Source organism: Salvelinus alpinus, chromosome 8 (genome assembly GCF_045679555.1).
Source record: "Salvelinus alpinus chromosome 8, SLU_Salpinus.1, whole genome shotgun sequence".
Taxonomy (NCBI): Eukaryota; Metazoa; Chordata; class Actinopteri; order Salmoniformes; family Salmonidae; genus Salvelinus; species Salvelinus alpinus.
In genome coordinates this window covers 59,688,976-59,704,102 of record NC_092093.1, presented here as the reverse complement: position 1 = coordinate 59,704,102, position 15,127 = coordinate 59,688,976, and the positions used below count along the sequence as shown (strand labels likewise).

General features: G+C 42.8%; 1 protein-coding gene across 3 annotated transcripts in view; it reads left to right on the top strand.

The window, feature by feature from the left end:
* LOC139583372 (sodium channel protein type 3 subunit alpha-like) overlaps positions 1-13,886 on the top strand; it is a 199,313-nt gene extending 185,427 nt beyond the window's left edge. For all 3 annotated transcript variants that reach the window (XM_071414376.1, XM_071414375.1, XM_071414374.1), the window contains 5 exons: positions 3,553-3,606; positions 3,816-3,953; positions 4,052-4,156; positions 4,688-4,958; positions 10,710-13,886. In XM_071414376.1, the coding sequence (XP_071270477.1) occupies positions 3,553-3,606; positions 3,816-3,953; positions 4,052-4,156; positions 4,688-4,958; positions 10,710-11,962 (1,821 nt within the window). In that variant the 3' untranslated portion in view covers positions 11,963-13,886. The remainder of the gene's footprint in view (positions 1-3,552; positions 3,607-3,815; positions 3,954-4,051; positions 4,157-4,687; positions 4,959-10,709) is intronic.
* Positions 13,887-15,127: the final 1,241 nt, after the last annotated feature.

Here is a 15,127-nt window from a genome sequence, read left to right as displayed (position 1 = left end):
CAGAGAATGTTGTGCTTTTAGCAGCGATGGAGGCCATTACAGAGAATGTTGTGCTTTTAGCAGGGATGGAAGCCATTACAGAGAATGTTATGCTTTTAGCAGCGATGGAAGCCATTACAGAGAATGTTGTGCTTTTAGCAGCGATGGAGGCCATTACAGAGAATGTTGTGCTTTTAGCAGCGATGGAGGCCATTACAGAGAATGTTATGCTTTTAGCAGCGATGGAGGCCATTACAGAGAATGTTATGCTTTTAGCAGCGATGAAGGCCATTACAGAGAATGTTATGCTTTTAGCAGCGATGGAGGCCATTACAGAGAATGTTATGCTTTTAGCAGCGATGGAGGCCATTACAGAGAATGTTGTGCTTTTAGCAGCGATGGAGGCCATTACAGAGAATGTTATGCTTTTAGCAGCGATGGAGGCCATTACAGAGAATGTTATGCTTTTAGCAGCGATGGAGGCCATTACAGAGAATGTTGTGCTTTTAGCAGCGATGGAGGCCATTACAGAGAATGTTATGCTTTTAGCAGCGATGGAAGCCATTACAGAGAATGTTGTGCTTTTAGCAGCGATGGAGGCCATTACAGAGAATGTTGTGCTTTTAGCAGGGATGGAAGCCATTACAGAGAATGTTATGCTTTTAGCAGCGATGGAAGCCATTACAGAGAATGTTGTGCTTTTAGCAGCGATGGAGGCCATTACAGAGAATGTTGTGCTTTTAGCAGCGATGGAGGCCATTACAGAGAATGTTGTGCTTTTAGCAGCGATGGAAGCCATTACAGAGAATGTTGTGCTTTTAGCAGCGATGGAAGCCATTACAGAGAATGTTGTGCTTTTAGCAGCGAAGGAAGCCATTACAGAGAATGTTGTGCTTTTAGCAGCGATGGAGGCCATTACAGAGAATGTTGTGCTTTTAGCAGCGATGGAGGCCATTACAGAGAATGTTGTGCTTTTAGCAGCGATGGAAGCCATTACAGAGAATGTTGTGCTTTTAGCAGCGATGGAGGCCATTACAGAGAATGTTGTGCTTTTAGCAGGGATGGAGGCCATTACAGAGAATGTTGTGCTTTTAGCAGCGATGGAGGCCATTACAGAGAATGTTGTGCTTTTAGCAGCGATGGAAGCCATTACAGAGAATGTTGTGCTTTTAGCAGCGATGGAGGCCATTACAGAGAATGTTGTGCTTTTAGCAGCGATGGAGGCCATTACAGAGAATGTTGTGCTTTTAGCAGCGATGGAGGCCATTACAGAGAATGTTGTGCTTTTAGCAGCGATGGAGGCCATTACAGAGAATGTTATGCTTTTAGCAGGGATGGAAGCCATTACAGAGAATGTTATGCTTTTAGCAGGGATGGAGGCCATTACAGAGAATGGTATGCTTTTAGCAGCGATGGAGGCCATTACAGAGAATGTTGTGCTTTTAGCAGTGATGGAGGCCATTACAGAGAATGTTGTGCTTTTAGCAGCGATGGAAGCCATTACAGAGAATGTTGTGCTTTTAGCAGCGATGGAGGCCATTACAGAGAATGTTGTGCTTTTAGCAGCGATGGAAGCCATTACAGAGAATGTTGTGCTTTTAGCAGCGATGGAGGCCATTACAGAGAATGTTGTGCTAAGCAAGTGCATGCACTTCATTCTTCGCTTTAACTTAGTTGGTGTGGGTGCCTAGCAACAATTCACTTAGCTCCTTTTCATCACCTTCTTGTGATTTCCCTTCATTCTAACTTCCCCATTTGCATCTGGAAACACTCTGGCCCTCAGTCATTCACAAAAGCCAATAATAACCCGTAACCAAGGCGAAAAGACCCACCGCCGTGATTTCTCGCTGATAAGAACTCACTTGTGATGAAGTAGGGCACCCCGCTCACTCTCCTTCTTCCTCCGTCTAGAAAGACACTCCATGCGGTCAGGAGGAAGCACATATAAATCCTTTCCACTGCCATTCAGAACATCTCAGCTCTAACATGGCACATGGCCAGTATTTATTTTGTAGAGACTGTATGTTTTTGTTTTTTGAGGGGGGTTCTTCTGTTTAATGGTTGATGACAAAACCATATCATAGGAAGAATAGATACCCACACTGTCATATAGAAATACAAGCATATATCGTTTTCATTTTAAAATAATGCTCCTATGTATGCGTTTATATAGTGATGATAGTGGCGCATGCTCATTGAAGTTGATAATGGCACATGCTCATTGAAGTTGATAGTGGCACATGCTCATTGAAGTTGATAGTGGCACATGCTCATTGAAGTTGATAGTGGCACATGCTCATTGAAGTTTATAGTGGCACATGCTCATTGAAGTTGATAGTGGCACATGCTCATTGAAGTTGATAGTGGCACATGCTCATTGAAGTTGATAGTGGCACATGCTCATTGAAGTTGATAGTGGCACATGCTCATTGAAGTTGATAGTGGCACATGCTCATTGAAGTTGATAGTGGCACATGCTCATTGAAGTTGATAGTGGCACATGCTCATTGAAGTTGATAGTGGCACATGCTCATTGAAGTTGATAGTGGCACATGCTCATTGAAGTTGATAATGGCACATGCTCATTGAAGTTGATAGTGGCACATGCTCATTGAAGTTGATAGTGGCACATGCTCATTGAAGTTGATGGTGGCACATGCTCATTGAAGTTGATAGTGGCACATGCTCATTGAAGTTGATAGTGGCACATGCTCATTGAAGTTGATAGTGGCACATGCTCATTGAAGTTGATAGTGGCACATGCTCATTGAAGTTGATAATGGCACATGCTCATTGAAGTTGATAGTGGCACATGCTCATTGAAGTTGATAGTGGCACATGCTCATTGAAGTTGATGGTGGCACATGCTCATTGAAGTTGATGGTGGCACATGCTCATTGAAGTTGATGGTGGCACATGCTCATTGAAGTTGATGGTGGCACATGCTCATTGAAGTTGATGGTGGCACATGCTCATTGAAGTTGATGGTGGCACATGCTCATTGAAGTTGATGGTGGCACATGCTCATTGAAGTTGATGGTGGCACATGCTCATTGAAGTTGATGGTGGCACATGCTCATTGAAGTTGATGGTGGCACATGCTCATTGAAGTTGATGGTGGCACATGCTCATTGAAGTTGATGGTGGCACATGCTCATTGAAGTTGATGGTGGCACATGCTCATTGAAGTTGATGGTGGCACATGCTCATTGAAGTTGATAGTGGCACATGCTCATTGAAGTTGATAGTGGCACATGCTCATTGAAGTTGATGGTGGCACATGCTCATTGAAGTTGATGGTGGCACATGCTCATTGAAGTTGATGGTGGCACATGCTCATTGAAGTTGATGGTGGCACATGCTCATTGAAGTTGATGGTGGCACATGCTCATTGAAGTTGATGGTGGCACATGCTCATTGAAGTTGATGGTGGCACATGCTCATTGAAGTTGATGGTGGCACATGCTCATTGAAGTTGATGGTGGCACATGCTCATTGAAGTTGATGGTGGCACATGCTCATTGAAGTTGATGGTGGCACATGCTCATTGAAGTTCATGTCCTTTGTTACAAGGCTACATTCAAAGGCTGGATGGAGATCATGTATGCAGCAGTGGATTCTCGTGCTGTAAGTATTAAACGTCAATGTACTTGTTTTGTATTACATGATTTAACATTTGAATGTTCCATCATAAAGCCTATATAAGACTGTCTTAAAAATTACTTGTCATAATCATGCCTTGATGTAATACCACCATAACATTTACCAGTTTTCAACTGATAAAATGTAGGTGAACAGTGTATTGTCCTAACATGGTTTTTCTCTGGCTCCACTAGGTGGACGAACAGCCTATCAGAGAGGTCAATATGTACATGTACCTATACTTCGTCATTTTCATCATCTTTGGCTCCTTCTTCACCCTTAACCTCTTCATCGGGGTCATCATCGACAACTTCAACCAGCAGAAACGAAAGATAAGTATCAAAACCATCATGGCCAACAAATGCCATGAACTTTTAAAAAATGGGGTTATTTTCACAGTGAAAATAACAGAAAAGGGATGTCTCTTTACTTAGGTGGGCAAGACATCTTCATGACAGAGGAGCAGAAAAAGTACTACAATGCCATGAAGAAGCTAGGGTCTAAAAAGCCTCAGAAACCAATTCCAAGGCCATTGGTGAGCTGGAGCTAATTGAACCCTATTTTCTTTATCTAATTAAAGGGATAGTTAACTTTTTTGGAACTTTTAGCTTATTTTTGATAACATGCCAGGTAAGTAGAAAATAAGTTAAAACCTCCAAAAAAGGGACCTATTCCTTTTATTTCCTTTGCCCTTTAGTGCATAAGCCTCTTGTGTTCCAATGACTGGTATTTCTGGATCTTATTTATTTATTTTATTATTTTATTTTTTCACCTTTATTTAACCAGGTAGGCTAGTTGAGAACAACTATAGGGATAGTTGTAAATTAGTTGTAAATGAGAACTTGTTCTCAACTAGCTTACCTGGTTAAATAAAGGTTAAATAAAAATATGTAAAAAAATATGTAACTTTTTTTCAAAGTATTGGGCAGGATAGTCAAAAAAAATATATATAACAAAAGTTCAATCCCTAAAAAAGTGTCCTATTCTTTCAAATTTCTTCACCTTAGTGCATAAGCCTCTTGCATTTCAAAATAACACCTATTACTCACTACCTCTCTTCTCCCAGAACCAAGTGCAGGGCTTCTTCTTCGACCTGGTGGGCAAGCAAGCATTCGACATCATCATCATGGTCCTCATCCTGCTCAACATGATTACCATGATGGTGGAGACGGACGAGCAGCCGGCCCGCATGGAGTACATCCTCAACAAAATCAACCTGGCCTTCATCATCATCTTCTCCTGCGAGTGCCTCATCAAGATCGTGGCGCTACGCTGCTACTTCTTCACCATTGGCTGGAACATCTTCGACTTTGTAGTGGTCATCCTCTCCATCGTTGGTGAGTTTGTTGCTTGGGCTTAATTAATCAGGGGTCTGCCTCCCAAGTGGCGCAGCGGTCTAAGGCACTGCATCGCAGTGCTAGAGGCGTCACTACAGACCCGGGTTTGATCACAGGCTGTGTCGCAGCCGGCTGTGAGATCCATGAGGCGGTGCATAATTGGCCCAGCATCGTCCGGGTTAGGCCGGCCGGGATGTCCTTGTCCCATCGCGCTCTAGCGAGTCCTTATGGCGAGCCGGGCGCATGCAAGTTGACTTGGGTCGCCAGCTGTACGGTGTTTCCGCCGACACATTGGTGCGGCTGGCTTCCTGGTTAAGCGAGCAGTGTGTCAAGAAGCAGTGCGGCTTGGCAGGGTAACATGTTTTGGAGGACGCATGGCTCTCGACAGACGCCTCTCCCGAGTCTGTACGGGAGTTGCAGCGATGGGACATAACTGTAACTACCAATTGGGGAGAAAAAGAGGTAAAAAGTACCAAAAAATGTAATAAATAATCAGGGGTTTTCAATGATGCTCATTGCGATGTAATTGCATGGGTCTGTTAACTGGCAGTTATACTGAAATATGGTTGCTATATGTAGCTGATGTATGGCTATCGGTATGTACGGTGCATTCGGAAAGTATTCAGACCCCTTCGCTTTTTCAACATTTTGTTATGTTACAGCCTTATTCTAAAGTTGATTAAATAGTTTTCTTTCCTCATCAATCTACACACAATACCACATAATGACAAAGCAAAAACTGGTTTAGAAATGTTTAAAAAACATAAATATCATTTACATTTACATTTAAGTCATTTAGCAGACACTCTTATCCAGAGCGACTTACAAGTTGGTGCATTCACCTTATGATGTACAGTGGAACAACCACTTTATCCTATCCTAGGTATTCCTTAAAGAGGTGGGGTTTCAGGTGTCTCCGGAAGGTGGTGATTGATTCCGCTGACCTGGCGTCGTGGGGGAGTTTGTTCCACCATTGGGGTGCCAGAGCAGCGAACAGTTTTGACTGGGCTGAGCGGGAGCTGTACTTCCTCAGAGGTAGGGAGGCGAGCAGGCCAGAGGTGGATGAACGCAGTGCCCTTGTTTGGGTGTAGGGCCTGATCATTTACATAAGTATTTAGATCCTTTACTCAGTACTTTGTTGAAGCACCTTTGGCAGCGATTACAGCCTCGAGTCTTCTTGGGTATGACTCTACAAGCTTGGTACACCTGTATTTGGGGAGTTTCTACCATTCTTCTCTGGAGATACTCAAGCTCCGTCAGGTTGAGAGGATAGCACAGCTATTTTCAGGTCTCTCCAGAGATGTTCGATCGGGTTCAAATCCAGGCCCTGGCTGGGCCACTGAGACTTGTCCCGAACCCACTCCTGCTTTGTCTTGGCTGTGTGCTTAGTGTCCTTTTCCTGTTGGAAGGTGAACCGTCGCCCCAGTCTGAAGTCCTGAGCGCTCTGGAGCAGGTTTTCATCAAGGATCTCTCTGTACTTTGCTCCGTACATCTTTGCCTCTCAGGAGGGAGACTAGAATCCCAGTCCCTGCCGCTGAAAAACATCCCCACAGCATGATGCTGCCATCACCATGCCTCACGGTAGGGATGGTGCCAGGTTTCCTACAGACGTGATGCTTGGCATTCAGGCTAAAGAGTTCAATCTTAGTTTCATCTGAACAGAGAATCTTGTTTCTCATGGTTTGAGTCTTTTAGGTGCCTTTTTGCAAATTCCAAGTGGGCTGACATGTGCCTTTTACTGAGGAGTGGCTTTCACCTGGCCACTACTATAAAGGCATGATTGGTGGAGTGATGCAGAGATGGTCGTCCTTCTCGAAGGTTTTTCCATCTCCACAGAACTCTAGAGCTCTGTCAGAGTGACCATCGGGTGCTCGGTCACCTGCCTGACCAAGGCCCTTCTCCCCTGATTGCTCAGTTTGGCCACTCTAGGAAGAGTGTTGGTGGTTCCAAACTTCTTCCATTTAAGAATGATGCAGGCCACTGTGTTCTTGGGGACCTTCAATGCTGCAGAAATGTTTTGGTACCCTTTCCCAGATCTGTGCCTCGACACAATCCTGTCTCTGAGCTCTACGAACTATTCCTTCGACCTTATGGCTTGGTTTTTGCTCTGACGTGCACTGTCAACTGTGGGACCTTATATAGACAGGTATGTGCTTTTCCAAATCATGTCCAGTCAATTGAATTTACCACAGGTGGACTCCAATCAAGTTGTAGAAACATCTCAAGGATGATCAGTGGAAACAGTATGCACCTGAGCTCAATTTCAAGTCTCATAGCAAAGGGTCTGAATACTTATGTAAATAAGGTATTTTTGTTTTTATATTTAATTTTCTTTGCTAAAATTTCTAAAAACCTGTTTTCGCTTTGTCATTATGGGGTATTGTGTGCAGACTGAGGATTTTTTATTTTAATCGATTTTAGAAGAAGGCTGTTACATAACAAAATGTGGAAAAAGTCAAGGGGTCTGAATACTTTCCGAAGGCACTGCAGTTCTCGTCTAATGCAGCTGTGGCAGGTCAACATCCTTGGGTGATACAGTTGAACTCATGACCTTGGTTGTTTGCCTATAAGCAAGGCATTCCAAGTCACTAGCTGGCCCATACACAGATAATGACATTTAGCTTGGGACCTTCAAATTTACCAAGAAATATTATATTGACAGATTTCCCATGTAGCTCAGTTGGTAGTGCCTGGTGTTGCAACGCTAGGGTTATGGGCAATGTTCCCTCTCATTTTTTTTTATCACTGAGCAAATTTTAGGTCTGGTGAGTGCAAACTTGAACGTTGTGAAAATTCTGTGCAACTTCCAGCTTGCGTTTACTGTGAACACTGAGGCTGTACCCGCTTTAAGTTACAGTTTTACTGTGAACACTGAGGCTGTGCCAGCTTTAAGTTACAGTTTTACTGTGGCCATGTAGGCTACTGTGGCTATTTGATCATAATGGAGGCCTACCAGAGTGGCTTACCTTAAAAAACAATGGAGAAAATGCATCACATAACATTTTAACATGGAAATAGCTAGTTTGTCTACAGTAGCAGCCAATGGGTGGTGTTCAATGTAGGTCTACATTCCATGAGACCTTTGGAAAAAAACATGCAGGGCTTGACATTAACCTGTTTATCCACTCGTCCTTCAGACAAGGAGGTGACTGAAAATGTTGTTGTGTTGTTTAATGCAATAAATCACTTTACCAAATAAAATGCATACATTTTACCATACCATTATTACAGAGAATCAGACAAATTATGCTTCCCTCTGGCTACTGGCTACTTAGCTTATTCAAGCCTGTCTCAAAATACAACACTGCCCCTTTAAGACAAAAAATAACTGTTTACCTGACTCTCTTTTCAAAGAGAAATGTACACGTTTTCTGCTCTTGTAGGAAGCAATCGCTCTCCTATTGCTGACTACAAATTATCTATAACTGAGCTAATAACTCACTAAGTAGCAAAGGATATGAACAAAATGTGCTCAAGTGGCTACATGCAGGTCTCGCTTTTATCTCAAAACAAGCGCATCTACTCACAACCGCTCATGATGTGAACACAGTCCAGTTCAAAGAAAATTGCACAGATCCATGTATGGCAATTGTCTATTTGCATATAGGCCTACTGTAGCTCTGATTGTTTATGCCGCACCGGTCTCGGTAGAGTATGGGCTGAGTAGTACATGTCAATGCAATAAAATCCGATGCTTTCTGCCTACAACAAAATCTCTTAGTTTGTTTTGTTTACTTTGCATAGTTTGTTTTGTTTTGGTATGTTGCATTGAACGTGGCTACTGTTGCGTTGATTCGATCACAATTGCCACGTTAAGTGAGTCAAGATCACTTTGAGTCTTTGATCACTTTGAGTCAATTGCCAAGATCTACCACTCAGATTTTTTATTAACATGACTTAAAAAACGTAAGCATATGCAACATTAACCAATTAAAAACAGTACTGTAGCAATGATGTTTGTGCAGTAAGCCAAAGGCCCAATACATTATCACAGCATATTGGCTTTGCTTGAATTGCCCTGCCAATGCATTGTTGTTCAGGCCATTTTTAAAGTTATATTTCAAAATTTGAGGTAGACTATATGATCACGCCAGTAATAGATCCATTGATGTATTACTTGTGAATCACAGCTGAGTGACCTTTAAATCATTTTATTTTTATTTTACTGGGCTGATGGTCAGTCTCAGTGGAGGGAGAGAGCAGCAGACTGAGGGTCCACCTCTTAACATCCCTCCTCTCTCCCTTTCCTCCACTGACACTGACCAAAAAGGGACACCGTCTTCCAGCTGATGGCAAAACTCGAGTCGCACCGCATTATTTCTGCCTCATGCACAAATTCATGTTATTACTCCGATGAACAGAGAAAGTGAAATGTTCCTCGATATTAAAAAAGACCCAAACGGTAATAATAACAACAGCGCAAGCCTATAGAGACACTTTCCGACTTATTCATTAATGCTGCAGTGCTTGTTGTAGCGCTGAGTGGAAACAGGAATTAAGTGCATTTTATGGTTTATAAAAGTGTTGGATACAAAGTGTTGACAGTGCTGAGTAAGAACTTAAACATGGACTCACTTATAAAAACAGCATCTCATTGCTTTATTCGTTGACAGTCTCTCTCTAGTCATGGTTTTAAACGTTTTGAAATCTCACAGGGTAGCTGAATCGGGTGCACCTACTGCCAACAGTTTTACAGAAATGTTTAGTGATCGACTAGGAATGCGTTGGAGATCGACCAGTCGATCGCAATCGACCGGTTGGTGAACACTGCTCTAGAAAGTTGAGTGAAATTCAATCTCGTGCTTCTCTCGGTGGGCTGATATTTCTGCGAGGCAGTCCCGGGGGAGCTACTCGGTAGTCTCAGGGCTAGTACCCGCACACGCATGCAGCTTAGAGGGAACTACTGTAAGTCGCTCTGGATAAGATTGCTGTTTAGTTCTAAACAATTAGTCATACCTGAAGAACACATTTCAGAACCTTCATTGTGTTTTGCAATATACCTTGGCCATCACCTCTGGCATCCAAGATTTTGTATCCATTTGGCAAGGTTATCTATCATGTCAATCAAGTCATTGATAGTAAGTGGGGCTATTATCTGATGAATCAGGGGCACATGTATGTTCTGCATGGCCCTGATGGGGAACTAAAGCAAACCAAAGGGCTAAGTAGCCGTCCCCATGCTAAATTACATGCGTGGGCAAGGATGCCTCTGTTGAGGTGAAGGTAATTGTAGCAATCAGGGTTGTCAGCGGGGGTGATTTGGGCATGATTGAAGTGCTGCATCACAGGTTGTGGTTGGTGGTTGGTGGGGGGCTGGGGGCTTAACGTATGGCTCCAAAGGGTGACTCCCAACCCCACTCCACAATCAATAACTCAGGTGCGACCTTCCTGGTCCATGGGAGCGAAGGGTCACAAATCAGGGACTGATGGTAAAGTGGTCGTGGAGGTGAGAGGGATTGGAGGCAACTTGAATGTCATTTGAAGGCAGGCAGACCCAGTAATAGTGGAAGCCTTTATCATGAGCTCATTGGTGAATGGGCTTGGGGAAGCTAGAATTGACATGAAGGAGAAGGAAGCTTAATGGTGATAGCAGGGAGACTCTGTCCTTCAGCCTAATTTACTCCTGGTTACCAATAGTCAACCTAATTCCATAAGATATTGCGTGTGTAGTGTGGGAAAGAGCTAGCCTTACTGTTAATGATGGTCTAATTAGAAGTACAGAGATCTCATGTTTTTCCCCCTATCTTCCAGGTATCGTTCTCGCTGACATCATAGAGAAGTACTTTGTGTCGCCGACACTGTTCCGAGTCATTCGATTGGCCAGGATCGGACGAGTACTTCGACTCATCCGCGGAGCCAAAGGAATAAGGACCTTACTCTTTGCCTTAATGATGTCCCTTCCCGCCCTGTTCAACATCGGCCTCCTGCTCTTTCTGGTCATGTTCATATATGCCATCTTTGGCATGGCCAACTTTGCCTATGTCAAGAAGCAGGCGGGCATCGACGACATGTTCAACTTCGAGACGTTCGGCAACAGTATGATCTGCCTGTTCCAGATCACCACGTCAGCGGGCTGGGACGGCCTGCTCAGCCCAATCCTCAACAACTCTCCGGAAGAGTGCAACCCCAACCTCGTCCACACAGGCACCAATGCCCGGGGCAACTGTGGCAACCCCTCGGTGGGCATCACCTTCTTCGTCACCTACATCATCATCTCCTTCCTCATCGTGGTCAACATGTACATCGCCATCATCCTGGAGAACTTCAGCGTGGCCACTGAGGAGAGCACCGAGCCGCTGAGTGAGGACGACTTCGAGATGTTCTATGAGGTGTGGGAGAAATTCGACCCAGAGGCCACGCAGTTCATCGAGTACGCCAAGCTGTCAGACTTTGCCGACACACTGTCGGAGCCACTGCGCATTGGCAAGCCTAACAAAATCAAGCTGATCTCCATGGACCTGCCCATGGTCAGTGGAGACAAGATCCACTGCCTGGACATTCTGTTTGCCTTCACCAAGCGTGTGTTGGGCGAGTCGGGCGAGATGGATGCTCTTAAGCAGCAAATGGAGGAGAAGTTCATGATGGCCAACCCATCCAAGATCTCCTACGAGCCTATCACCACCACACTGAGGCGCAAACAGGAGGACATGTCCGCCGCTGTCATCCAGAGGTGCTACCGCCGGCACCTGTTGCGGAGGCAGATGAAGCAAGCCTCCTTCATGTACAGATCAATGCAGATCAATCTGACGCAAAGCTCCACGGACAAGAGGGTCACCGCCCCGGAGAAAGAGGGCCTCATAGCCTCCATGATCAAGGAGAACTACGGGGGGCCTGAGATGGAGCTGATGGAGACCCTGTCCTCCACCTCCTCTCCGCCGTCTTACGACAGCGTCACACGGGCGACTAGCGAACTTTTCCAAGTTTTAATTCTCGAACAGTCCAGGAACAGTGACCTAAGCGAACATTGCCCTGCCCCCGACAGAGACCGCGAGACATTTCTGTAACAGCGACTAGGAAATGCTTTTTTTCCTCTTTTACATTTTTTGTTGTTGTTGTTGTTTACCGAATGTAAAATAGCTCAAATTACCCTGGATTAGTACATGTGGTTGTGCAGAGAAACTTCTAGGGGTTTTCATAGAGAAAAGGCAAATTATTTCTTTATTTTTGGTGAACATGCTTTGTGGGAGTACACAAAGGGGGCGTGTGTAAATCCTAGATGACCATTGACCCTGCTCATGTCAAGTTTGCTTCACAGGTAATATGCATGAATAACCTCTGCAGGGTCACAACAATTATATCACTGATGTAATAATCATTTATTAGACTAAAATAAATACAGTTTATCAGTATTTACAAAGTGTGCCTGATCGTATGAGTTCATTAAAGGTCTTACTATTATTGGTGTGATTCCTTATGATCAACAGTTTTATAACTGTGAGATGTGGGAGAAAAAACAAAGGGATACAATTTTTCGTAGTAAAGTATAACTTTGTTGATGTTGCCAGTCTTTCATAGCAGTACAATTATTACTATTTTTGATATTTTTAGAGTAAGAAAAAAAAACATGGCCTCTTCTGAATTGGAGCCGCTTACCACTTCCACACTGTAACAAGACGAACGGGCAGGTAATAACTTTTCACATTAAAAGAACGCTGTATTTGAACTGTTTTAGCATTTTTGCTCTTGCGTTTACATGTAAAAATATCCCGGGGTCCCTGCATATTAGTTAATTTTTCATTCATAACGATCTGGTCTTAGTTACACAAAGCTAAGAAGCAATTCAGTAACCAAGATCAGTATGTGACAATCAAACCTACATCTCATGGTTAAGATTGACAGATGTTTATTTTCTCCATAACTTCTTTAGGACTTAAACTGCCCAAATGGCTGCATATTTTATGAGCATCAGAGATCCTATTCACTATTAGACGGGTGGATAATCGTCCTATTTATTTATTATTTAGAGTATTTGTTTTGCATGTTTTGAATGCATCGTATAGACAAGTAACAGCTATAATTTCTCTACAGTATTTTGCAGAAACTGTGTTTAGCAGTAATTTGCTACTTTTAAGTGAATTATTTTTCAGACAAAAGTGTAAAAGTTTGTACAGCATTTTTTGTTGTTGCTTGATCTCTACAGACCATTCAGCTTCTCTTGGTTACCCATAGACTACTCTCCACTGTAGGACTGATACCGGCACATATAGTTTCTATTCCACTAGAATAGAATAAAAAGACACCGCTCAACTTTAATATGATATACTGTATATTTTCATGTTATGGTTGCAGGTGTGTTGAAGGGCTGTTTTCTGTAGCAATAGATCCAGTGTGTGCCTGGTATATACAGTACCCCTGTCCTGTTTCTAAATGGATCTCTACCCACATCGTTGCCCCATTAGATGCCATGGATGAGTGACTGGGATCACACTGCCATTTATCAGTGTCTACGAGGATTTTCTAAAGAGATTTCTGATTGCATGCTTTGTATCGGGAACATTGGGGAAAATGTTTAAAACTCGGGTGCGGTCCTATTTGTTAAGGGGGGTAACATTTTTACACAAAAACATCATGGTGAAAAGTAAACTCGGCACATCTCTGTCATAAATGTACTGTTTTCATCATAACAAGAGCTGCTTCATCAGAAAAACATCCAAGACATGAACAGAAAATGTTTTTTTTTTCATTCTTATAAACTGTCATAAATGCAGTAGCCTACAACAGGCATCTTCTCAGCAGTCAGTAGATAATGGCTTTACATTTCTCACTGCTCAACCACAATGCAGTGCCTCAGTAAAGCCCACATTGCAGTAAATATTATTTATAAATACATTTTAGTACTTTCAGTTTAAATATTTTTTGTACTTTGCAAACACATGCCTCTGTATATAAGATAACGACCTCCTGTGAAATAAAAGAGAAAGCCTACAATATCATTGATTATTCTTTTGATTTCAGAGTAATTTATGTGGCAGACCCAGGTAAAAATATTATTTTCTTTCAAATACTTTAACTGTGCGCGATTGAGCTTTTCTGGCGTAATGGAACTAATGAGATGAGAGAGTCCCAAAAGGGTAAACTCAACCCCTATCCAGGCACAATCAAACGCTCAAAGGATTTGAAAGAAAACAGATACTATTTGAATGCAGGTCTGGCATGTGGTACAGTATTATGCAAGCAGTCTTTATTTTGCCAAATGAGTGTGACATTATATTGAGAAGAATGCGATAGATTGTAGTATGATGGTGCAGCATGAAGAAGACGTTGGGACTTGGCATGCAGAAGGAATGCAGCATCATGCTACAGTAGCTCAGAACATAAAACATTTTTTAAATTGTATTTATTTAACTAGGCAAGTCAGTTAAGAACAAAAAAAACAGCCTAGGAACAGTGGGTTAACTGCCTGTTCAGGGGAAGAACGACAGATTTGTACCTTGTCAGCTCGGGGATTTGAACTTGCAACCTTTCGGCTACTAGTCCAACGCTCTAACCACTAGGCTACCCTGCCACCCTGCTTCCAAGAACATGAACTCAAGTGGTATTTGGTATTTTATTAAGGTCCCCATTAGATATTGCAAAAGCAGCAGCTACTCTTCCTAGGGTCCACACACAACATGAAACATGACATAATACAGAACATTAATAGACAAAAACAGCTCAAGGACATAACTTTTTTTTAAAGGTACACGTAGCCTACATATGAATACATACACACAAACTATCCAGGTCAAATAGGGGAGAGGCGTTGTGCCGTGAGGTGTTGCTTTATCTGTTCTTTGAAACCTATGATGTAGGTTACTGGCTGTAAATATGTAAGTGTCACGTCTCTATCTGCCCACTGGGTACAGATGTCAGTTCAACATTTAGTTTTGATTTACATTTGGTTGAGTTGTCAGCTAACGTGAATTGGTATTTGGTATTTTATTAGGATCCCCATTAGCTCTTGCGAAAGCAGCAGCTACTCTTCCTGGGGTCCAGACAGAACAATAAACATGACATAATACAGAATATTAATAAGCAAGAACAGCTCAAGGACAGAACTACATAGTGTACATTTAAAAACGGCACACATAGCCTACATATCAAGACATACACATAAAATATCTAGGTCAAATAGGGGAGAGACGTATTGTTCCACGAGAAAAAAAGTTGGGTAAAAAAATGAAATGTCC